General features: G+C 41.8%; 1 protein-coding gene across 1 annotated transcript; it reads left to right on the forward strand.

Moving 5' to 3' along the window:
* The first annotated feature begins 1,689 nt into the window (after nt 1-1,689).
* Nucleotides 1,690-22,251, forward strand: UGDH (UDP-glucose 6-dehydrogenase). Its single transcript, XM_032790787.2, has 12 exons — nt 1,690-2,060; nt 4,163-4,331; nt 6,864-6,965; nt 8,523-8,723; nt 8,816-9,013; nt 9,435-9,582; nt 11,544-11,638; nt 15,147-15,277; nt 16,101-16,234; nt 17,386-17,477; nt 17,560-17,670; nt 21,022-22,251. The coding sequence occupies exons 2-12, from the start codon at nt 4,170-4,172 to the stop codon at nt 21,130-21,132; spliced, it is 1,485 nt and encodes a 494-aa protein (XP_032646678.1). The 5' UTR covers nt 1,690-2,060; nt 4,163-4,169; the 3' UTR covers nt 21,133-22,251.
* Nucleotides 22,252-23,627: the final 1,376 nt, after the last annotated feature.

The following is a 23,627-nucleotide window of genomic DNA, read 5'->3' on the forward strand; positions in this document are numbered from 1 at the left end:
GAGGGGAGATAATGGTTTACAAAGACAAGGTCGTAATTCACGCCAGCTTTAATTAACTGTTCAATGTAACTCTACAAGGGGGAGAGGGAGGGGAAACGGGGGCTTGCTTGTCAGCGAGAAAAGTTCTCATGGATATAAAGGAACAGACTGCTTGTTTTAGGTGTGCTGGATTTGAGGCATGTCAAGTCTCCCAGCACCACTTTGAGATCTCAAATAAACTCTGCTTGCTTCTCCCCCGGTGTGTTTACTGGCGCTAAGCACGCCGGGCACGGACTACCACTGTTGTTTGCCTCAGCAGTCTATCTGCCCACAACAGGGGGATCAGGACAGGGAGTTGGGGTGCCAGGTGCAGCAGGGAGCTCAGGGCAAGAAGTTGGGGGGCCAAAGAGGTTCAGGCTCCGGCCTGGCGCCGCTTACCTAAAGTGGCTCTGGGTGGCAGCAGCGCGCTCTCTGGCTGCCTGCCCTGGCCCCACGCCATGCCACTCACCACGTCCCTGCGCAGCCCCTGGGGAAGGGGGGGGACACAGGACTCTGTGTGTGCTGCCCTTGCTGTGCCTCCAGGTACCTCCCCTGAAGCTCCCATTGGCCATGGTTCCCCCTTTCTGGCCAATGGGAGCTGCAGGGGGCAGTGCCTGAAGCAATGCATGGAGCCCTCTGCCCCCCTCCCCAGGCCCCAGGGATGTGGAGCTGGGCGCTTCAGAGAGCGGTGCAGGGGCCTGTGGCACCACAGCGGGCAAGACCTGCAGGCCAGATCCAAAACCCTGAGGAGCTGGACTCAGGCCGTAGTTTGCCCATCCCTGCATTAGGGTGTGCCTGGGCACATCTGGCACACCCCGTGCGCACGCCTACGCTCCTGGGGTAGATATCTCAAACAAGCCTCTCTCAACTGGGATTGAGTGCGAGTGTGACCTGTGTTACTAAATGGACTGAGTCCTTCCTTGGGAACTGCATCCTAGAGGTCAACCATGTGTACAAGCTGAAGCCAGGTTTGGGGCTGACGGGATGGGGCACAGTCTTCTAAGCCAGTGGCTCTCAACTTTTTCAGACTACTGTACCCCTTTCAGGCGTCTAATTTATCTTATGTACCCCAAGTTTCACTTCACTTACAAAGTACTTGCTTACAAAATCAGACTTAAAAGCACAAGTGCTACAGCAAACTCCTGCTGAAAAATTGCTTACTTTCTAATTGTTACCATATAATTATAAATCAATTGGAATAACAATACTGTACTTACATTTCAGTGTATAGTATATGGAACAGTATAAACAAGTCACTGTATGAAATTTTAACATGCACTGGTCTTTTTATGTAGCCAGTTGTAAAACTAGGCAAGTATCTAGATGAGTCGATGTACCTCCTGGAAGACCTCAGCCTACCCCAAAGGTACATATACCCCTGATTGACAGCTACTGTTTTAAGCAGCAATTGGAAGGGTTTTTGGCCACCGCGGCTATTCGGACCCAGACAGCCCGGAAATGCCGCCTTCACAGGGGCCGCCGCCTCAAAGCGCCCCGCAGTGGCCTCCCTGGGTCCTGAGAGTGGCTACCTGGGAGCTGCTCAAACCATCAGGACTAATCCGCTCGCAGCCGCCGGCGAGCACAGGCGAGGCAGGGAGCGGGCCCAGCACAGAGGCCTATGTGTCTGAGCAGGGAGCGGCGGCGAGGACGCAGCAGAGGGGCAGGCCCCGCTGCAGCGCGGGAGGCGGAGCTGCTGGCCCACTGCCGCCGGGGGAGCGCGCAGGTCACCTCCTGCCCCAGCTGGGCCCGGGGACCCTGCCGCTCCTCGCCCACCGCCTCAGCCGGTGCTGAGCTGTCCTGCCGGCATTCGCTGGCTGCGGGTGGGCGGGACGCGGGGGAGAGACCCCAGGCTCCCGCCCGCCCCAGCCTGGGTGCGGCTCAGCCCGGCCTCCTCCCCCGGGAAGAGACTCTTTAAATAGCGCCTCGAGCCTGGCTGCTGTCTGGCCAGGCGCCTCTCCCTGTCCCGCCACCAGCCCTCGCTCCGGCTGCACCTTCATCTCCCGCTCGGAGGGACTCGGGGCGTCGGGATCCCCGGCCGCGCTGTATGTATCCGCATCCCCTGCCTTGTAGGGGCGGGATTTTCCTCCCTCTTCCTCCTCCCCAGCCCGCGCGAGATCGTCTTCCTTCGCCCCCTCTAGTGCTGAGCGCGGTGATCCCCTATGGCCTGGGTCATCTCAAACAGCAGGACAAAGGGCTGGGCAGGGACCCGTCCTGCCTTGCCCCGCCCCGCCGCGGGGAGCAGGGATTAGAGGGGCGCTCTCTGATTTCCGTGTAGGTTACTGTGCCGCTGGTGGTGCTTTTCCTGCCCTTTAGCTTCCAGGGATCAGAAGCACACAGTGAACCTCCACCCAGGTCTGTGACACTGCTGGAATCTTGCTTTGTCCAACTTCTTCGAGGACAGTTGCAGTTCTCTAAAAGCTTTCGCAATATCCGTTCTCCACACGGCTGCTCACAAAAATGTGAAGTGTTAGTATCCTGCTGGCTGGTGACTTTGGAGTCTAAATCTGTTTCTCTTTTAAAATCTTTTTCTAGAACCACTTTTTCTCTTCTGTTGTTGAAATTTTCATGCCTAGAGCATAGCCTTGCTCACCTTAAAGACTGAAGTCCTCTTTCTGTTCACAGATGACATACATAGTATACAGCATGAGCAGTAGCACTCTCTGCAAGCTTTCCCCATGCTGTCCTAGAAGAAAGTGTAGTGCTAAGGCCCATTCAGTGATCTCAATACTGAGATGGCTAAGAAGGGTGCCGGTTAGCATTCACCTTGATTGTAACATTTCACGTTTTTGCAGGGGTGGAGTACCCTTGTCTAGAATGCACACTACCAAAAGTGTAATGGTTGTTAAAATAATTAGTGATTGATAGAAGCATCTTTTGTCAGCAGTGAGCCAACTTTAGTTAAAAAGGGAATAGTGTAATAGTATAATCTCATGAATAATTCTTGCCTCTCTAGAATCATTTTATTGTATATACAGTAATACGTCAGTATATTTTGGGGAGCGGGAGGAAGGCAATCTCTACTGCTGTAGTAAAAGTAATGTGATGGCCAGGACAATGACTGATCACTACCTCCGGTAAGATTTATGAATCATAGAGCACAATGGGAAATAAAGCTGAATCATGTCATGATTACAGTGATCCTAAAATACTGAGACAACATGATCAGTATAATTGTGTAGTTTTAAAGGCTCAACGTTGGCTCCTATGAAAATCAGTGGCAAAACACCTACACGTTTAAATGGGGGAAGGATCAGGGCCTATTATTCATTGTGTTCAAAGAAAGGTGTGATAGACTTTAGAAATTTCTAAAATGAATAAATTTAATGAGTTGTGAAAGAAAAGGGGGCTAATTGTGAGAAATTCCTCATCAAAATTAATATAAGCTATATCAATGTTATTGCTAAAATTAATTTTGATAGCGTGCAACTAAGTCTTTAGTTATGTCACTGTTCAGCATGGTTAATTTGATAGCTGTATTTGGTGTAATAAGCTTTCAAAACTTTGTAAGGATTTATCATTTCCATGGTCCGGTCCTTGAAGTGGCTGAGCACTCTCTAGTCCCAAAGACGTCAATGAGGGGTTGCTCAGTTCCAGACAGAATAGGAACTCTGGTGATTAATTTTGAGAATCATTACTATTTGGTTAGCAGTGAGTGGTTTATCATGATTTATCACTGTTGAAACTAACTAAAATTAAAATTACACTGCGAAGTAAATCTATTATTAGAGGATAGACTCAATTTACACTTTAGATCATACAATACTAGTTTTTCTATTTAAACAGGAATGATCTTTATGTTAGTCATATTTTTAGTTTCTGTTTTAAGATCGCCCTGGAAAATATGTTAGCATTTTTCTAATGATCTATATATGTCTCATTTAAAAGATGCTAGCAGAATTTCCCTAGCTAGTATAGCTAGGATTTAAGTCTTTCTGGACACAAGAGACTAACTAGCTAATTTCAATGGATGCTCAGTTGAGATACTTTTTTTATGATTATACTGATTATGTAAGGAAATGTTTCTGATAGTCTCCTGTTATGCTACCATAGTCAATCAGCGGCTTTTACTGTTTGAATTATTGTACAATGACCTTGCCTCTCTTTTTCTCTCTCTCTCTTCTCCCTCTGTCCTCTTCTCCACTAGAGCAACCATGTTTGAAATTAAGAAAATCTGCTGTATTGGTGCAGGCTATGTTGGTGGGCCAACATGTAGTGTCATTGCACATATGTGCCCTGAAATTAAGGTTACAGTTGTTGACGTTAATGAAGCTAGAATCAATGCCTGGAACTCTGATACACTTCCAATTTATGAGGTAAACTTGTGTTTATTACAGCATTTCTGTCTTTTTAATATAAAGTATTTGCCTCTGCTCAAACAGTCCCGTCCCCCCCCGCCTCTCTTTGATCCTAATGGCTGTTCTAGGAACATCAAAACTACATGCCTCATTCAAAAAGAATTCTCCTTCAACAACTACACCTTAAGCATGTGCGGTAAACAAGGGTTTGAAATGACCGCTGGCCTCCATGAACTTAGTACTGTCAGATGTTGGAGCGTATTTCACAGATGACTGACTTGGGCCTTGTGCATCCTGGTCAGGAAAAAATGTTTACTGTATCCAGTAAATCATACAAAATCATGGTTCTTTTTGGGCCTGTGTACACTACACACTTTAGCTGAATCAGCAGACCCAGTTATGACAAAGTTTTTTCGTTTGTTACAGCACAGTTTCAGTATGTAATGTGGATGGCAATCTGTGTCCCAGGGGGATGGTTTGAACCACTGCGGTAGGTCCTATCCACATTACAAATTGTAACCAAGTTGTAAGTCGGGGACAGCAAGCCATATTGCAGTTATGTCTCCTGACTCTGTAACTGTAATGCAGCTGAGCTGAGCTCCTAGAAGGGAGAGAATGATTTTCCTGGCGGGTGGAGACAGGGCCTAACTGTGCTATTCACACCTGTGCAAACGGGCCATCAACATTTAAGGAGGCAATAAAGAATTCACCACTTTTTCCCTTAACCACTGCAAATGGCTGTGAAATGGTGAATCAAAATTTCACCTAGCATACAAGTGATTTGGCAACATACAGGAAAATGAGAAACCATTGTGCGGCTCATTCTGCCACTCCTTGAAGTGAGTAGTACCTCACTACACAAGCAGTCTCGCTGATTTTTGACTGGCATTAGGGTAGCAAAATCTGGTCCTATGCTAGTTGTTCACTGGAATGTGGTGTTTCTTTAAGTTAGGATTTTTGCTATAGCTTTAGTCCTTCCTATAAGGAGTCAGCTTTTTTTAAACCTGAATGATACCCTGATGATCACCAGGGGTGCCAAGAGCCTTTCAGTCCCTAACCAGTAACACTTCACATCTTTTTTGTTGTTTCTTAGTTCTAAAATCATTTTTCAGTAAGCACATACATTAATTTCAGTGTCAGAGATCTGTTGATTATCATTGCTTTTTACATGCCAAAAGGATTTCCATTGTCTTGTATACAAATTACTATTTTTAGCACTTGATACTTTACAGTTTTTGCTCATTAAAGAGAAGCTCTCGCCACCCCCCACTTCCCTGTGTTGTTGAGAATGTACTGACCCAGGGCTCACGATATACTTGCCCATACTTTGTAATGGAAAAAGCTAATGTTTTTGCTCAGCCCTCAAAAGCAAGAAAAGTAGAATTTTGCAAGGCTGCCTTACATTGTTCTTTTGGCCATAATAAGAGAAGCATGTCTTCTGATATTACCTCTGATTTTTACCCTTGCTGTGATATAAAATATAGGACAAAGTTGCTTTGTTGACCTTTGTTTAAAAAAATCAAAACCATAGCCTTTGCCTCTTGTTTCCAGAGCTTGGTTAAAATTTAACTAATGATAAAATGTGTAGCATTCGGATTAGTGAATAAGAATTGTGGGAAGAATTGAGTACAGATCTTAACATGGATGAGCAAATGTTTTGGCTTTTTTTTTTAAATTAAAACACAGCATCTCTTCATACCAGAAGCACATCTGTTTCCCAGCAGGATATCTATTGCTTACAAAGAATACTCCAAAACTTCTAAGAATGAGTTCAGACATTTGCAATTTTTGACCCCCTGGCACTTTGTGCTCCACCTCCTTCAACTGCCATATAGGAAGATACAAGCTAATCCTTTGGTTTCCACATGAGCAGTTTTTGTACCTGAATCCCAGCAAAGATCACAGCTGGAATGTTAATCTTATTCATAACTGGGTTCTGGTGTTTGTTTGAAATGGCTCAGGTTCTGTGGTAATGATTTTCTACTTGAGTTAATTTTTTATATCTGTTAGGTCAAATGTCTAGTAAACAGTGAGACAGCAAAAAATGTCTTTGTCTAGGTAAGGTGCAGTTTCCCTCCCTTCCACCAAACTGAACCTTTACCTTGATACAGTTACTGAAAAAGGATCTTGTGTCATTCTTTTGATAGTACTTTTATAAGTAGGATTTGGGTTAAATTCACAATTCTTTACTGTTTTATTTAGAGTAGTGGCTTTAGTTTGTCGAATAAGTCAAACATTTTTGTATGAAGTCCTAATACATGGAGTCTGTCCAGGTATATGAATAACCAGAGGCCCCTTGCAAGTGCGGGGAGGCGCTGGGGAAACATCCCAATGCTATGTTTCTGTGAAAGAGAGGGCTATAATTAGTTTGTACTCAGTACGATCCTCTGTGAATGCACACAAGTTTTATTTTCTGACAGATTTGAAATGACTTTTAATAAAGATAAAATTAAAAAAATTGAAAACAGAACCTTTGCTGTACTTAATGTTGTGTGCTGCCTGTTTTAACCAAATTTTGACTATTAAATACTTGCCTATCTCTCTCTCTAGCCAGGGCTAAAAGAAGTGGTAGAGTCCTGCCGAGGAAAGAATCTCTTCTTTTCCACCAGTATTGACGATGCCATTAAAGAGGCTGATTTGGTATTTATTTCTGTAAGTAGTTTCTTTTGCATTTTGATATTTACTATCATTACATTTCTGTAGTCAAATGTGCGGGGGGTGGGGAGGAGGAGGAGGAGAGGGTTCAATTTTTTTTTGCAAGTCCTTTATTTTGTTTGAAGAGGTGATGTAGTTTCAGGAAGCATAACAGACTTGTGCTGCACTGGGCGGGTTTTACCATGCAGGTATGCTTAGATTGCAGAGAGGATGATAAAACTCTTAAGTAATAGCAAAGGAAAAACAAACTTTTGGACTCTCTATATACAAATAATAAGCTTGTTACTTTACATAGCTGAGTATTTTCTGAAGAGAATACAAAATAAGCCCACAGTTTTGTAACTAGTGTGGACTTCTATTTGTAGCATTCCACTGAAATTGATGGGACTCATGCAGAAATAAGAGTCCAGTAGCAGGTTTCGTTGCAGGATTGGTGATGAAAATTGTATAATACTTATCTGGATATAAAGAGGGGGTTTTTTTGTTTTTTGTTTTTATTTTTTTCAGTACTTTTTAAAATTCAGTTAATTAGTGGAGAGGAAAAGACTGCAACTTTTTGTTTTTAGATAGTCTCCTATAGTTTTTAATATTTCCACTTTCTTGAAACATTGGGAAACAGGTCCTATTAAACACACATTTGTGGCATTTTGCAGTGTCAAAAGTCATGTACCTAGTTTCATATCTAACAGAACTACAGCTCTGGGGCTGCGGACCAGTTGTTGTTCTATTCTTCAGATACTTTACTAAAAGCTGTGATATTGAGAAGAGCTCTTGTTAATGAGCTCTCCTCTGTCCCCTGGGAGAATCTTCTGCATGAATCCGTAAAGTCTAATATTAATGCTATGAAATCACTGAACCAGTTATTGGATGACAGCCATTAATTCACCGTGTAGATTGCCAGCTGAGTTCCTGTCCCTGGCTGGTAAAACATGCTGTGTTGTGTTTTAATTTAAATATTCTTGCCTTCAGTTTGTAACGAGAAGGACCCTCTTTGTTCAGTTAAGTGAAATATTCCCCTATATTGACACTTCCCTCCACCCTACTCAAGTATAGCAATTTTCAGGAGCTCTGTGGCTGGTCTGCACTTAGCTTTTCCAGTCAGATAGTTTTTGGGAGGTAGCCTCCCTTCTATTAGCATCAGAGGAATCCCTCAGAGTAGAGGGAAATAAGGGGGAATTGAATCTGTGTACGTATAGTAGCTTGAGTTGGGGAGAAGACTAGAAATAGCTCTTTGTGGGTATGGGGAAGCAATTTTGAATAAAGATTAGACTCTGCTGAAGCCTGCAGAGATGCTATGAATAATGCCCCTTGTGTAAATCCTATTTGACGATGAACATAGCTTAGTGATATTTTTTTACAGCTTAGAATGAGTAATTGATACCTCTGCTAGCTGTTCATTGATCTGGCAGCCAGTTACTGGCTGAATCAGTAGAACAGAAGCTTTCCTGTCCTTGCAGTGTAATCTCATGTATGCAGGAGTTCCTGTATCTTCAGACTTGTGAAAATTTTGTAAAGATTGTAATAACTTTTTCCTTCCCATGAACTTGTAACTAGGTTAACACACCAACAAAGACCTATGGGATGGGAAAAGGGCGGGCAGCTGATCTGAAGTACATTGAAGCATGTGCTAGGCGGATTGTACAGAATTCAAATGGTTATAAGATTGTCACCGAGAAAAGCACAGTCCCAGTACGGGCAGCAGAGAGTATTCGTCGGATATTTGATGCCAATACAAAACCTAATTTAAATTTGCAGGTAAATATCTAGAAGTTACGGATAAAGTCATCCCCCAGCCCACCCCCCATTCCTTGTTTTACTTCAAACTTTATTTTCCTGTCTGTTTGCAGGTATTGTCTAACCCAGAATTCCTAGCAGAAGGAACAGCTATCAAAGACCTAAAGAACCCAGACAGAGTGCTGATTGGTGGAGATGAGACTCCAGAGGGACAGAAGGCAGTCCATGCTCTATGTGCTGTGTATGAGCACTGGGTTCCCAAAGAAAAAATCCTCACAACCAATACTTGGTCATCTGAGCTCTCCAAACTGGTTTGTATCAGTTATGGTGCTATGTCAGTCAACAAATTAAATACAAAATATCAGCACTAATATTACTAAGAATAATCCTCCAAAAGCCATAGCAACTAGTTATCTGAATGCTTGTAAGAGATTCCAGTATTGCATATCAAAATTGTTTGTTCACAACTTACTAATAGGCTTTTCTGTATCAGAAAAGACCTTATCCAAAATAAATTATATTTTGGGAATGAAATCAGACCTATTGGAAACAGCAGAAAATGGTACCATCAACAAAAAAACAAAAACAAATCTGTGTACACACTGAAGTAATCCCCCTCTTTTTATCTGTACCAAACCAAAAAAAAAACCCAAACCACGTCTCCATTGGCTTACAGACATCTTATTTACAGAAGGGAAAACCACCTCTGTGGTGTTTGTGTTTTATTTACAGGCAGCTAATGCTTTCCTTGCCCAGAGAATCAGCAGCATTAACTCAATCAGTGCTCTGTGTGAAGCTACAGGAGCTGATGTTGAAGAGGTAGCAAGAGCCATTGGAATGGACCAAAGAATAGGAAATAAGTTTCTGAAGGCCAGTGTTGGTAAACAAAGAATCTTTTTCTCTTTTTAGACTTGGTAGGAGAATTGTCTCTATCCAGCACAATAGCTCAACTGGAAACATTAAAAATAAACACTAGTATTCTGAAGTGACTGTTCAATGCACAACAGCTTACAAAAGACCTACTGTCATGCTATGGTTGATGTAGTGGGTTTGTTTGGTTTGGTTTGGTTTTTTAAATTCTTTAATGAAAGAGTCTCACACTTCCGGTTGGCCTGCACTAGCTAGGACACTGAGCATCCATCAGGGAAGAGAGGTTTCAATTTCATCCTTCTAGAGCATTCCCTGCTGGCTGGTTGATGGGTAGCTTTCTAGTCACTACATAGTCTGCCCACACTGTAGTCAGAAGAGTGAATTCCGTTATCCAGACTTTGGTATTGCAGACTGAGATCTGATATGGAAAGTTATCAGTATGCAAATTCTACAGTTGCAGTCTGACTGGCCAAATATCCTTAGGCTCTGCCTTAGGGACAAAAACTTCGTGGAGCATGTCCATTAGCTGGGGCAGTGGGAAAAGATTCAACCCTATTCACATGGCTACAATCTCCATACTAAAAGTATTTAATTTTTAAAATTACTTTACCAAATGTCTTAACTACAGATGTTTATAATAGAGGAATGGCAAGCAGCAAAATCTGTTATCCAAATTTGTCCGTTTTTTCAGATACCTACCTCTTTGGCTTGGTAGAGGGGAATCTGAGAGTTCTGGATCCTGCCACTCATTATCTTAACCCCTCATTAGCTTTTTGTTCTTCTTTGGCTCCTGACTATGATAGTGAGTGAGAATCCAGAACCCTTTTTAAAACTAGTTTAAATCTAATCTCTGGGTAGTGGTCCTTAGGGGAAGCAGCAGGTTTCTTGAGGTCAGTGGCAAAACTAACAGGATTTTAGGTCCTGTTAGCTGCTAAAATAAGTAGGATTGAGGAACAGGATTTGGAAGAATCCTAGGAGTTTAGTTAAAAAGACTGGCAGCCCATCCCTGGAAAACTATTATTGATATTTTGGTCAATAACTGCCAAACTTGAGGAGTGCCATTTTAAAGTGTCTGTGTTGTGGAGGGGCATAGATTTACTCTTCTCTCCCACCTGACTTCCACCCTTGGCCTTTGAGCCCCTATACCCATCTCCTCCTAGGAGCAGCCCTGGAGGGAGCCCCTTTACCATTCTCTAGTGAACCTCACTAGGTGATGGGACTCAGGGGCAGCTCCAGGCACCAGCATTCCAAGCTGGAGCTTGGGGCCGCCATCTGTAAGGGGTGGCAGTCCCTGTTATTTTGCCCCCAAGCAGCGTGCCGAATTGCCACCGCGGACAGCGGGTAGAGTCCATGTGTCCTTAGGGTGCCATGTGTGTTTCCGCAGTGGCAGCAATTCAGCGGCAGCTCCTATATTTAGCTGTCCGTGGCGGCTTCAGCTAAACATAGAAGCTGCTGCCGAATTGCCGCCGCTGCGGAAATGCGTCTGCCGCCGTTGTGGAAATGCGCCTGCCGCCCTAAAGGCACACGGACTGCCCCTGCCGTCTGCGGCAGCAATTCAGTGCACTGCTTGGGGCGGCGAAAACTGTAGAGCCGGCCCTGATGGGACTGTCCCACTTCCCAGATGGTCCCTGGTGTTGGGAGGAGCCTCTGTGGTTTTGGCAGCTGGTAGATGGGGTGCATGCTATGCATGCAGAGCAGGATCCAGGTGCAGGCCACAATGTGCTCCTAGTTGTGATGTGTGGCTTCTAGTTTCAAGATCAGCGCACACACAGCCACATGTGCACACAGCAAAAAAATGTGGCAAATTACATCTCTTGACCAGCAAGAGTAGAGAAACTGGCCAGGCCTATCAAAAAGTGGCCTGCATCAGTTCCCTGGCGTATGCCAGACATAAAGTGATTAAAAATATTGCTAACTACTCTAATCTTTTACTGATGAAGACCATCTGAGTAACCATTTCCTTTCTTTCAGGATTTGGTGGTAGCTGTTTTCAGAAGGATGTTCTGAATTTAGTGTACCTTTGTGAGGCTCTGAACTTGCCTGAAGTAGCTCGCTATTGGCAACAGGTATGAGTCCATTCACTAGCGTAATACTTATTCAAGTAGGGCACGTCACTGTTGCCTCTGTAATGAGCCAGTAATTCTTTGGCTTCTGTGGCAAATAATCATTTATCCTTCAGTGTGATTGGAACTGAAATTAAAATATACCCTTAACTATAGAGATAATAAATATTTGTAATAAATATTTTTGCATAGCACCTTCCACCCGAGGTTATTAGGATGCTTTACAAATGTAATAAACAAGGATTCAACACCCCTTCAGAGTGGGCATTACTAACCCTATATTACATGGAGGATGTAAATTCAAAGTGTGATTTCAGGCAGACCCATCCAGGCTAGCTTTAAGTGTGCGACCATGGCTAAGTGTTGATGTGGTGGCTTAGACTAACCCAGGGTTCTGAGTAGGCTTATACAGAAACACTGCTGTTTTTAGCCATGGTGGCACAAGTAAAGCCAGTGTGGGTATGTCTAGTGGAACTGCAGTCACACCTCTGATTGCAGTGTAGTTGTAACCCCTCTGTGCCTTAGGGTAAATGACTTGTCCAGCACAACACAGGAAGTTATAGAGCTGGGAACAGAACCCTGGTCTCCTGACTCCATGCCTGTTGTTTAACCACAATCTGTCCTTGTCTCAGTCCAGCATTAATGAAAGCAACTTGTTTTAGTACACTTTCAAATAACTGTAAAGTTTTTATAGAAAACCCACAAGAACCCATGGGCTGATTCCAACACTTTGCAGCTGATAACATTGTAAAGACCCTCACTAGCCAATTACTTGATTAAGCAAAAGACTAATAACGCTGTCAGGTATCCATGTGGATAGTGCATTGTGTTATCATGTGAGAACAGTTTCTAGCTCAGCTACTAATGCTGTGATCTTTGTGTTGTAGCCTGGTTGGTTTGTGTGTTGTAGCCTGGTTGGTAAAGAAGGCATTGTCTCGTCATTATCCTGAGTATACATTAGCTGGATGATTTTAAGAAGAGGAGTAGCAATGAAATGGTTGGTTTCAGAGTAGCAGCCGTGTTGTCTGTGTCAGCAAAAAGAACAAGAGTGCTTGTGGCACCTTAGAGACTAACAAATTGATTTGAGCATAAGCTTTCGTGGGCTAAAACCCACTTCATCGGATGCATGCAGTGGAATATACTGTAGGAAGATATATAATATACACACACAGAGAACATGAAACAATGGGTGTTACCATACACACTATAATGAGAGTGATCAGTTAAGGTGAGCTATTACCAGCAGGAAAGGAAAAACTGTTTGTAGTGGTAATCAAAATGGCCATTTCCAGTAGTTGACAAGAAGGTGTGAGGAGCGGGGGGGGGGGTGCATAAAGATGGGGAAATCGTTTTACTTTGTCATGAAATGGTTAATGCTCACCCGGTGCTTCAATTAACATTAAGTTGAGAAGAAAGAGACAAATTTACACTTATTGTTTCGGCCTGTTTGGCTCTAAGATCAAGACAAAACAATCAGGTTCCATTGTGGTGAGTCTGACAAAGAAGACTCGCCACAATGAAATCTGATCTTAGAGCCAGACAAGCTGAAACAATAAGTGTAAATTTGTCCTTTTCTTCTCAACTTAATGTTAATTGAAGCCCCAGGTGAATGTTAGAGTTGCATTGGTGCAGACTAAAGATGTTACTTGAAACTGGTATGAACCTTCATGTGGACACTTATTTTGGTTTAAGGGCTGATCTACAAACTTTATAAAATATATCTGTTTTAGAAACAGATGTAGGCCTGGTCTACACTAAAAAGGTAGGTCAACCCAGCTATGTTGCTCGGGGGGGTATGAAAAATCCACAGCCTGGAGGAGCGTAGTTAAGCTGACCTAATCCTTGGGGTAGACAGCACTGGGTCAACAGAAAAAGTCTTCCATTGACCTAACTACCGCCTCTTGGGAAGGTCAATTACGTATTCCAGTGGGAGCTTTCATGTATAGACAAGCCCATAATGAGTGGAAGCCCGCTAGTGTGGTTGCATGCAGCTATACGAATAAAAGGTGTGATTTATCTTGGTTTAACTTAAATTGATTAGGGACAGGTTTAAGCTACACCAAAATAAACTGCTCTTAATTTAATTTGTGTCCACGTAGTTGTTTGCATTGGTTTAAATAAGCCATACAAGTTTGCTTGTAGACAGGGCTTTAGATTCTGGAGGATACCATGAAGTCTGTAGCGATAAGTCCCAGATCAGATCTTTGAAGGTATTTAGGCACTGAACTTCCATTGGGCCTAAAACATTAAACCTTCCTCTTAAGTGCTTTTCTGCCACCTTTTTTTCTTCCCCTGGGGCAAAGAGTGATTTATACACCATGTATAGAAAACCAAACCAGTGCAAGTGTCCTTATTTTACCATTAACATACATTTTTTAAGCAACTTATACCTGATGTGGGCTATGTGCCACTGTTCACATCACTGTTAAGTGTAGTTTTGTTTGTTGCAATGAGAATATGCTCATGTTCAAAGTCACAGGGAAGGCTACTGCCTACATTATCTGAGGTATGCATGCCTTTGTCCAAACAATCTCTGGAAAACCTGGCTTTCTTGGTCATTGGAGGCAAAGGTCCAAAAAAGACTAGGGGTCAAGAGCTAAAATGTTGAGGGGAAGGGGGAAAAAAACAGCAGCTCTAATACGGAGGTAGAGAGTAACCTACATATTGCCTCAAAGCCTTTCTCAAAGAGAAGTGTTTTTATCATTAAAGTGCATCACTACCACTTACATCTGTGCCAGTCTTTGTGCATTGACATGTTACAGTATGCACTAAAGTGGTACTAAAACTGCCTGACTGTTGTGTAAAATAGATGTACTACATAATATATATACATAAACCTAGAGAAAAGTGCAGTTTTCGCTGTAGTCTGCTGGCATAATGGCCTTATTTTCTAAGCTTATTTTCTCCCTGAAATTTACCACAATGCTCACTCCTATTGTTGTTGCTTTCCATGTCTTGGCCTAAGATAGTGAGCTGTGTGTTTTGCGGGAGAGGGGGAGAGGGTGTTGGTTACACTACATTGCACAGAAGGAAAAAGTAAAATGGATTTTAAAAATGAAATCAACCATTAAGATCTGGGGGAAGCTTCCACACAATGGAGCAACACCTAAAGTTAGGACAAAATTTTCCAAGATCCTTTCTTAAGCAAATGTTCATTGGGAATTTTACTAATGAGGACAGCAGAATTTGGTTCTGGTAGTTTCTGAATGTTAAATCAATTGAAAACATCCACTGACTTCAATGAGATCAGGATCAAGACTGCTTTTTCTTTTACTGTGATTAAAAAAAGTTGGATTAGTCCTTCAGTTACTCATATTTTACCTATTAAAAATAAAAATTGCAACCATGTTAATATTTAAAACATGTACATCTGCCTCGTTCAGTTTTAACTGAGTGCTTTTATCAGGAGCAGAGGCTTAGCAGTGGCACTCTTTTCCCCAGTAATATTAAGACTGCATTTCTTTGGTCAAGTGTAACCCCATTCATACCACCATATTCTGCATAATTTCAGGTGATAGACATGAATGATTACCAGAGAAGGAGATTTGCTTCCCGTATTATTGACAGCTTGTTTAACACGGTCACTGACAAGAAGATTGCTATTCTAGGATTTGCATTCAAAAAGGATACAGGAGATACAAGGTGACAAAATGCATGAAATTAATTCATGCTGTCATAAGGCATGCCAGAATGACTTCTCTAATCTTGCGCTGAATATACACAGTTAAGAGAACTGTTTACCACCATTTCAACTGTGTAGATAGGGAAGAGGATCAAATAGATGCCCCACATTTGTTTTGGCTGAAATGTGGTGGGGAGGGAGCGGGCCAGTGGCGACTGCTGCCCAGGGCTGCGGCCCACGGCTGCTCTGGCTAATGACCACTCCAGTTGCTGGCCGCAGAGCCAGCTACTTGGGCGGCTCTTGGGTCAACCACGCTGGCCCCTGCAGAAGTCACGGAGGTTGCAGAAAGTCACAGAATCCATGAAAGACATGGAGTCCTACTTGTAATTACTCAAAACCATAATGCTGGAGTTTTCTGCTGACTCACCCTAAACTCAGATGCTAGAGTTCTGTATTCACAGGCAGGGAATCTACCACCCTATTACATCCCATTGAGTGTGGTTTTTGGCCCCATTCAGACTACTTGGCCAAATTATACGTTAAATTGTGACTGAACCAGATTATAGTAATAGATTTAAAAATATTTTTTTAAACATTGTAAATGAGCTTTCTTTATGTCTGGGACTAAAATTTTGTTTTAAATCCTTTAAGCTATTCTCTTCTATTTTCATATTTTTACTGATTTACTTTCCTGGGGCCATGTGTTATCATTGGAATTACATTCAATAATTTCAGTTTGAAAGCTTTGGCACTGCTCATTTCTGAGTATTTGTTCGTGTTGTTCTAAATAAATCTAAATATTTGTCTGAAGACTTCCATTAACAGGCTGACTTCTTTTCTTAGAGAGTCTTCCAGTATTTACATCAGCAAATATTTAATGGATGAAGGAGCAAAACTCCATATATATGACCCTAAAGTACCAAGGGAACAGATCATCCTGGATCTTTCACACCCAGGTGTCTCAGAAGATGACCAAGGTGAGGGAATTTTGCTTCTCATAAATTCTATCCTTCTGCTGTGTGTCACCAGGCAGAATCCATCCAGTGCTCTTGAAATTGCTTTCAGCGTGGCAAAGATGGTTGCTCAGTTAAATTATTAAATCAGGGTTTTGCCTCAGTTAAAAAGGTTCATTGTCAAGTTGTTTTTTTTAACTTAATTCTTCATAGCTTCTAAAATGTTTGCATTTGTGAAAGTTACTTCTGTGCAAGTCTGTCCCCTTTGACGCATTAATTTTAAAGCTGTGTAAAGAGTGTCTCTTTCAACTGAACAATAAGGTGGGAGAAAGGAGACTAGTGCCATTTGACCAGCTCCTTCTCCCCTTCCAGGTTCCTACATGGTACCTGTTCAGTCTTGTGCCTGGCTAGTCCAGAAAAGAACTCCTTATAATTTTCTGGAAGCTAATTCCGTGGGCTCTTGGGGGTTGTAGTAAATCGTATCCACACTAGGAGCACTTTGCTATTATATTATGCTGGTATAGCTATACCAACAAAATGCTCCTAGTGTAGACTTGGTCTAAGTCTGTAATGCCATAATTCTAGAATGCCCTAACAGAAAATAAAGAGAGGAGTGGAGGCACACAGAGACCCAAGTATTGGGGACAAGAGGAAATGAGGGGCACCTAGAGAGCCTGACATGAAGCAAGAGGGGGATGATACACAGGGAGCTTATGAAGGAATGCATGGAGCCCCTGGTATGTGCAGTGAGCTCAGCTAACAGAAGCCATGTAGTGTGTATGCAGTATTAAATAGTAAATGTGCATGGGGAGTGTTTGAAAACCACTGTGCTGCTATCATCACTACTCAGTATTGATTGTTTTACAATGAGCTCTATCCATGTCTGGATCTAAGTATTGGACAATTACGACTAATTCCTTAGTGAATCTGCAATAAAACTTTCAAACTTAAGTGCCCTGACCTTATAGAGATATTGAATACCCACTGCTACTGTAGCCTTCAGTGGCCCTAGGACCTTTAGATAAGGGAAAAATCTTCAGGTGTTGTTGACATTGAAAGTTTGTGTTTGAGTAGGGCTAGCAGGGAAATTGTCCTATCAGGGAGTACACATCAGAATGCTGCCAGGAAATGGGGAAGTACAATGCTTCATTTTTCCCATTTATTTGTTGTTGCAGTGTCTCGTCTGGTCACTATTAGTAAAGACCCATATGAAGCCTGTGATGGTGCTCATGCCCTGGTTATCTGCACAGAGTGGGATATGTTTAAGGTAAAAATATTTGTTTTTCCTGTTTTTTTTTAAAGGTAAGAGGAATTCTGACACTTATGCAAATTCTGTGGGTCATTTACAGGAACTGGATTATGAGCGCATTCACAAAAAAATGCTGAAACCAGCTTTCATCTTTGATGGTAGGAGAGTTCTTGATGATCTTCATAATGAGCTACAAGTCATAGGCTTCCAGGTAACTAGCTGTTTTTCCGTTTGGAGAAGTATGGTTGAATCACAAGAAGAATCTAGTATGTGAGTTTAATACCTTGCTTTAGAGTTAACCTGTAAAGGTCTTTTTATTAAGGCCATCACTGATAGCACTTTTCCTACAATACAGCTCTGGTTGTAAACTGATATTGCTTTAAAACCCAAGCCACATCAGGCTGTTTCATCAACATTCAGTAACGTAGACAAATGAGTTTTACTACACAAACATAGGCTTTGTCTACACTAGAACTTTTGTTAGCAAAACTTTTGTCAGTCCGGTGTGGAAAAAACACCCTCCAGGCAACCACCCCCACCCCATCCCCGACCAACTCAAGTTTCACTGACAAATGTGCCAATGCAGACAGTGGGAGATGCTTTCCTGGCATTATGGTTCCCACCGCTCATAGGGCATGGTTTAATTACCACACAGGAGACCTTACAGTGACACAGCTGTACAGCTATAGCGCTGCAAGGCACCTAGTGCAGACATGACCATAGCTGGTATTCTGGCAACATTAGAACGATGAATATCAAAATTGACAGGTTTCAGAGTGGTAGCTATGTTAGCCTGTATCAGCAAAAAGAACAAGGAGTACTTGTGGCACCTTAGAGACTAACAAATTTATTTGAGTATAAGCTTTCATGCGCTAAAACCCACTTCATCGGATGCGTGCAGTGTAATATACAGTAGGAAGATAAGCTTATGCTCAAATAAATTTGTTAGTCTCTAAGGTGCCACAAGTACTCCTGTTCTTTTTATTAAAATCTGAGTGAATGATCTCCTGACACAAGTGTTTCATCACTTCAAGGCTCAGTTAAATTCTGAATAAAACATAGAAACCAAATTAGACAAGTGTTTATAGTGGAATGTTTCCTTTAGTAAATGCTGAAGTGTAAAATTATCCATCACTGAGGTCTTTATCTAGCACATTGCTATTTGGTCCACTTTATCATGTAGCTTGGAGAATCAGCTATTGTTTCTGTGTGCCCAGCTGTAGTAGTTAGCTTTTCTAAGATAAGCAAGGGATGAGCTCTTGTTCAAGAGGGGAAGATACACCTCTAAGTATTCAATGGTTGGGTCTCTAATCTAGTCTACTCTTGAACAGAATTATTTGGGCCTAATTCTCCTCTTACACCAGTGTAGGTTGGGAACATTTATGTTGAAGTCTATGGAATTCAGTGGGTGTAAGTGGTTACCTGATTTGCCTCTCATATGGAAATGACGTTGCCTGGCTTTTGTATACACAAGTTTCTTGATTAGTTTATTTGGCTAGTTAAGACAAGTTGGAAACTCTTAGCCTTGCAGAGTTGCATTGTTTGATGTGGGGTTTTTTGTTTGGTGTTTTTTTAAAGCCAAGCGCTATTATTCATGTGTTTACAATAGGTCTATCAAGCGATTTTTAAAAAAAAAGTGTGATTAACAGCATTGTTAAACAATAAGGGAATATTTTTGGATGTTTTTCTACATTTTCAAATATATTGATTTCAATTAGAATACAGAATGTACAGTGCTCACTTTTATTTTTATTACAAATATTTGCATTGTAAAAACAAGAGTATTTTTCAATTCACTTCATACAAGCACTGTAGTGCAATCTCTTTATCATGAAAGTTGAACTTACAAATGTAGAATTGTGTACAAAAAATAACTGTTTTGTTTTTCAATGCAATGTAAAACGTTAGCACCTACAAGTCCACTCAGTCCTACTTCAGCCAATCACTCAGACAAACATCCTTGGTTACAATTTGCAGGAGATAATGCTGCCCGCTTCTTGTTTACGTCACCTGAAAGTGAGAACAGGCATTTGCATGGTGCTGTTGTAAATATCTTGCGACACTGGCTACAAGCCAGATGTGCTAAAGATTCATATGTCCCTTATCTTCAATCACCATTCCAAAGGACATGTGTCCATGCTGATGATGGGTTCTGCTCGATAATGAGCCAAAGCAGAGCAGACCGACTCATATTCATTTTCATCATCAGAGTCAGATGCCACCAGCAGAAAGTTTTTTTCTTTTTTGGTGGTTCAGGTTCTGTAGTTTCCGTATCTGAGTGTTGCTCTTTTACGACTTCTGAATGCATGCTCCACACCTCATCCCTCTCAGATTTCGGAAGGCACGTCTGATTCTTAAACCTTGGGCTGAATGCTGTGTCTATTTTTAGAAATCTCAAATTGGTACCTTTGCATTTTTTGTCAAATCTGAGATGAAAGTGTTCTTAAAATAAGTATGTGCTGGGTCATCATCCGAGACTACTATAACATGAAATATATGGCAGAATGCGGGTAAAACAAAGCAGAAGACATACAGTTCTCATCCAAGGAGTTCAGTCACAAATTTAATTAACACATTTTTTAATGAGCATCATCAGCATGGAAGCATATCCTCTGAAATGGTGGCCAAAGCATGAAGGGGCATACAAATGTTTAGCATATCTGGCACATAAAACCTTGCAATGCTGGCTACAAAAGTGCCATGCCAACCCCTGTTCTCACTTTCAGGTGACATTCTAAATAAGAGGCAGGCAGCAGCAGCACAGCAGCATCTCCTGTAAATGTATACAAACTTGTTGGCTGAACAAGAAGTAGGACTGAGTAGCCTTGTAGGCTCTAAAATTTTACATTTGTTTTGTTTTTGAGAGCAGTTATGTAACAAAAAAAAAAATCTATTTGTAAGTTGCACTTTCATGAACAAGAGATGGCACTACAGTACTTGTATGAGGTAATTGAAAGATACTAATTTCTTTTCATTTTTACAGTGCAAATATTTGTAATAATAATATATAGTGAGCACTGTACACTTTTTGTATTCTGTTGTAATAAAAATCAATATATTTGAAAATGTAGAAAAACATCCAAACATATTTAATAAGTTTCAATTGGTATTCTATTGTTTAACAGTGTGATCAATTGCGACTAATTTTTTTGAGTTAATCAAGTGAGTTAACTGTGATTTAATTGACAGCCCTAGTTTGAAATACATTTTAGAAACTCTTAAGCAACTACTTCCTGTTCCTCCTGTAGGCAGTCCCATTGAAGTCAATGAACATTCACTTGCCTAGCATTAAGCACATATTTCCAGGATTGAGGGGTCTCTTTACTGCAACAATTCTTAAAGGGCTTGTTTTGCATGTGGAAAGTGAGAGATCACTTTTAGTAGACAAACTTCTTTTTTGAATTAGAAATACAACCACTTAATATGGCTTTTATCCACTGAATGTATATAACAACTTTAGGCAAAGCCCGCAAGTTTACTTGTTCATAGATTCCTCACAGGCTGACAAGGTTCTTTTTGCACAAGCTTTACCATAGTATATAAATTTTCTTTCCTCTTCCAGATTGAAACAATTGGGAAGAAAGTGTCAGCAAAAAGAATTCCTTTTGCTCCTTCATGTGAAATTCCAAAGTTCAGCCTGCAGGACCCACCTGTCAAAAAACCCAGAGTATAAGTTTTGCTAGGTACTGAAGTATCACAATGGGCCAGTGTGAATTTTTTTTAAAGAAGATATTGTTCTTAAATTGTAAATCGATTTTACATTAGAAATGTTACCAGTGTACCTGGTACATGTGAACCCAAATTTTCTAATCTCTCTATTTTTGAAATATTGTGTGTTTTTTTTTGTTGTTGAAGATTGTACAGGCCTGTCTGGTTTTAGTAATCAATTTTTTTATGAACATTTACTTCAGACTGTAAACTTTTGCTTTTAGAAATATTCACAAGCTGCACTTTAAATTTTATAAACAACAAAAAGGCCAAAAGTAATTAACAGAATTGTTCTTGTTTTGATCGAGGAATATGTGGTGCTCAGTAATGTCATTGGCGTTGCTGAAGATTTTAATTTGACTCTGGGGTAATTTTGTTGTCTTAGATGCCTGATCTAACTCATGTGAAAATCAGTGGAAAGATTCTAATTGACTTTAGACAGAGTTGGATTGAGCTGTTAAATAGAATATTGATCCGGTTTTAACAGTAAGGTCCCAATCCTGTTGGGACCTCTGGGCACTGATGCAATATAAATGTTTAGTAATGTGTCAGGGAGCTAGATCCATGTCTGCCATTAATTCGGTGATAGTTCTGCAGTGGGTTTGCAACAACAGCCTGACCTACCAGCTATGTCCTTAATGATTCCTTGGTCTTGGCTCTGTTATACATACCATATAGCATCTGTTGTCAGTTGTAAATGATGGATTTAATTAGACTTTTGGGGCCAAATTTCTCCTCTGTTTCAGTGTTGCCACCCTAGTGTCTTAAACAGAGAGAGAAGCATTTGGCTCTCCTGCTTTTTCCTTTTGCTCAGCACTGAGTAAAATAAATGTTTCCATCCAAGATGATGAATACTTAGTAGCCCTTTTCTCCCCTTCCTGCTACCATATATGAGCAGGAACAGATGTTCTTCCCACTGAATCTGCAAGAATTTAACCATGACTCTTCATAAAGTAGTCAGCTTGCTACCTCACTCTGATTACCAGGAATAAGTCTTGTTTGTTTTGATATTTTTTTTCTGCTTTAATTTCTACTTTTCATTATTCTAATAGGTCTGTGCTATTAAATACGTTTCAGTAATAAAGTCTGCATTCCATCTGTTTTGTGGGTTCTCGGCTTGGGGGCTGTGACCGACGGGTACTGTGAGCTGTTGTCAGGAGGCCCATGAACCCTTCATTTTCTTTATGGCTAGAAGGACATGGAGGCCCCAAAACCCTAGGTAACATGGGCTCATGGGGTTGAAAAGTTCTTGGCACTTACGAATGTAATACTTGGCTGTGTATATTCTGAAGATGCAGTACGGAACAATGTGTTTATTGCTGTAAGCAATTGGCGCATATAGCAATAAGATTATGATAATCATTTAACACATGAAACTTTACACAAACATACTTAATTATCTGCAGTAAGAGCTGAACCAGAAAGACTTTGGCACCTAAATCCCTAAAATGTAGATCCTCAAAACCCCTGTTTAGGCACCCCTACAGGATAAGGAGGCAGCTAAAGTCCATGGGCCATGTATGCAGCTGCATAAGTCCTGATACCCAGATGCCAGGCTCATGCCTAAGCCCCAGCAGGCTCCTCAAAATAGGTATTGCCCCACCTGTTGATCCCTCTCCCCCATTTTATAGCCTCTAGCCCAGTGGTTAAAGCACTCAACCAGGATGTGGGAAATCCAGGGTCTCCAACCTCTTGGGTGAATGCCCTAACCATTAGACTTTGGGGTACTGGGGGTGCAACAGGGGCTCTCTTAATCCTCCGTTTAAGATCTTTGACTTGATGTGAAATAGTTAATAGACATTAAGCCAGGAGAAGAATGAATAAGCCTATAGGCCACTAGTAAGGGCATACACCTGCGAGGTGGAGACTCAAGTCCCTGTTCCAATGACATCCCCTGTGCGTGTGCCCTGTACCCCCTTACCCTCCCAAAAAAAAGGCACTTCTGAGCTCCTGAGCTGAAGGAGGTTGCCCGCCTCCAGCCTGGATTGAGGTGCCTTAGTCCCTTTGATTGAGGGGGTGGGGGGAGCGTTTAAGGCCTACCTGTTTCCTTGGCATTTCTTATTGGCTCGGTTTAAGTGGCTCCTCACTGCCTTTTATGGATCCCACCATTGGGTACGTGACTCTCCCCATGCATTTTACAAAATGCACAGGGAGTGTGGGTGCCTGTTCTGGAACTCTGGACTCCAGTAGGTGGCAGGGCACAAGTCACAGCGTTGCCATGCTTAATGTTTTAAGACTCCTTTGTGGATCTAGCCCTAAGACAAAAACGTTCTGTGGGACAAGCTATGGTTATCATTTCAAGTCTTCCTATGAGGTCAGTCAAAATGAGTGCAGTGCCAGCTGTTCTACATCCAGGAATGTTGCAAGTGAACAACAAGCCCATTTTGGGGGGAGATACTAATTCTGCAACCGGGCTGCTGAACAAGGTGTACAGCAAGTGCAGCTGTGAAAGAGTACAGG

Source organism: Chelonoidis abingdonii, chromosome 5, assembly GCF_003597395.2.
Source record: "Chelonoidis abingdonii isolate Lonesome George chromosome 5, CheloAbing_2.0, whole genome shotgun sequence".
Classification (NCBI taxonomy): domain Eukaryota; kingdom Metazoa; phylum Chordata; order Testudines; family Testudinidae; genus Chelonoidis; species Chelonoidis abingdonii.

Bases quoted from the DNA above. Each gene is read 5' to 3' on its own strand.
- UGDH (XM_032790787.2), top strand. From the start codon at position 4,170: ATGTTTGAAATTAAGAAAATCTGCTGTATTGGTGCAGGCTATGTTGGT. The intron at 11,639-15,146 runs GTATGAGTCCAT...GCATAATTTCAG, and splicing joins TAGCTCGCTATTGGCAACAG to GTGATAGACATGAATGATTA. The intron at 17,478-17,559 runs GTAAAAATATTT...GGTCATTTACAG, and splicing joins CAGAGTGGGATATGTTTAAG to GAACTGGATTATGAGCGCAT.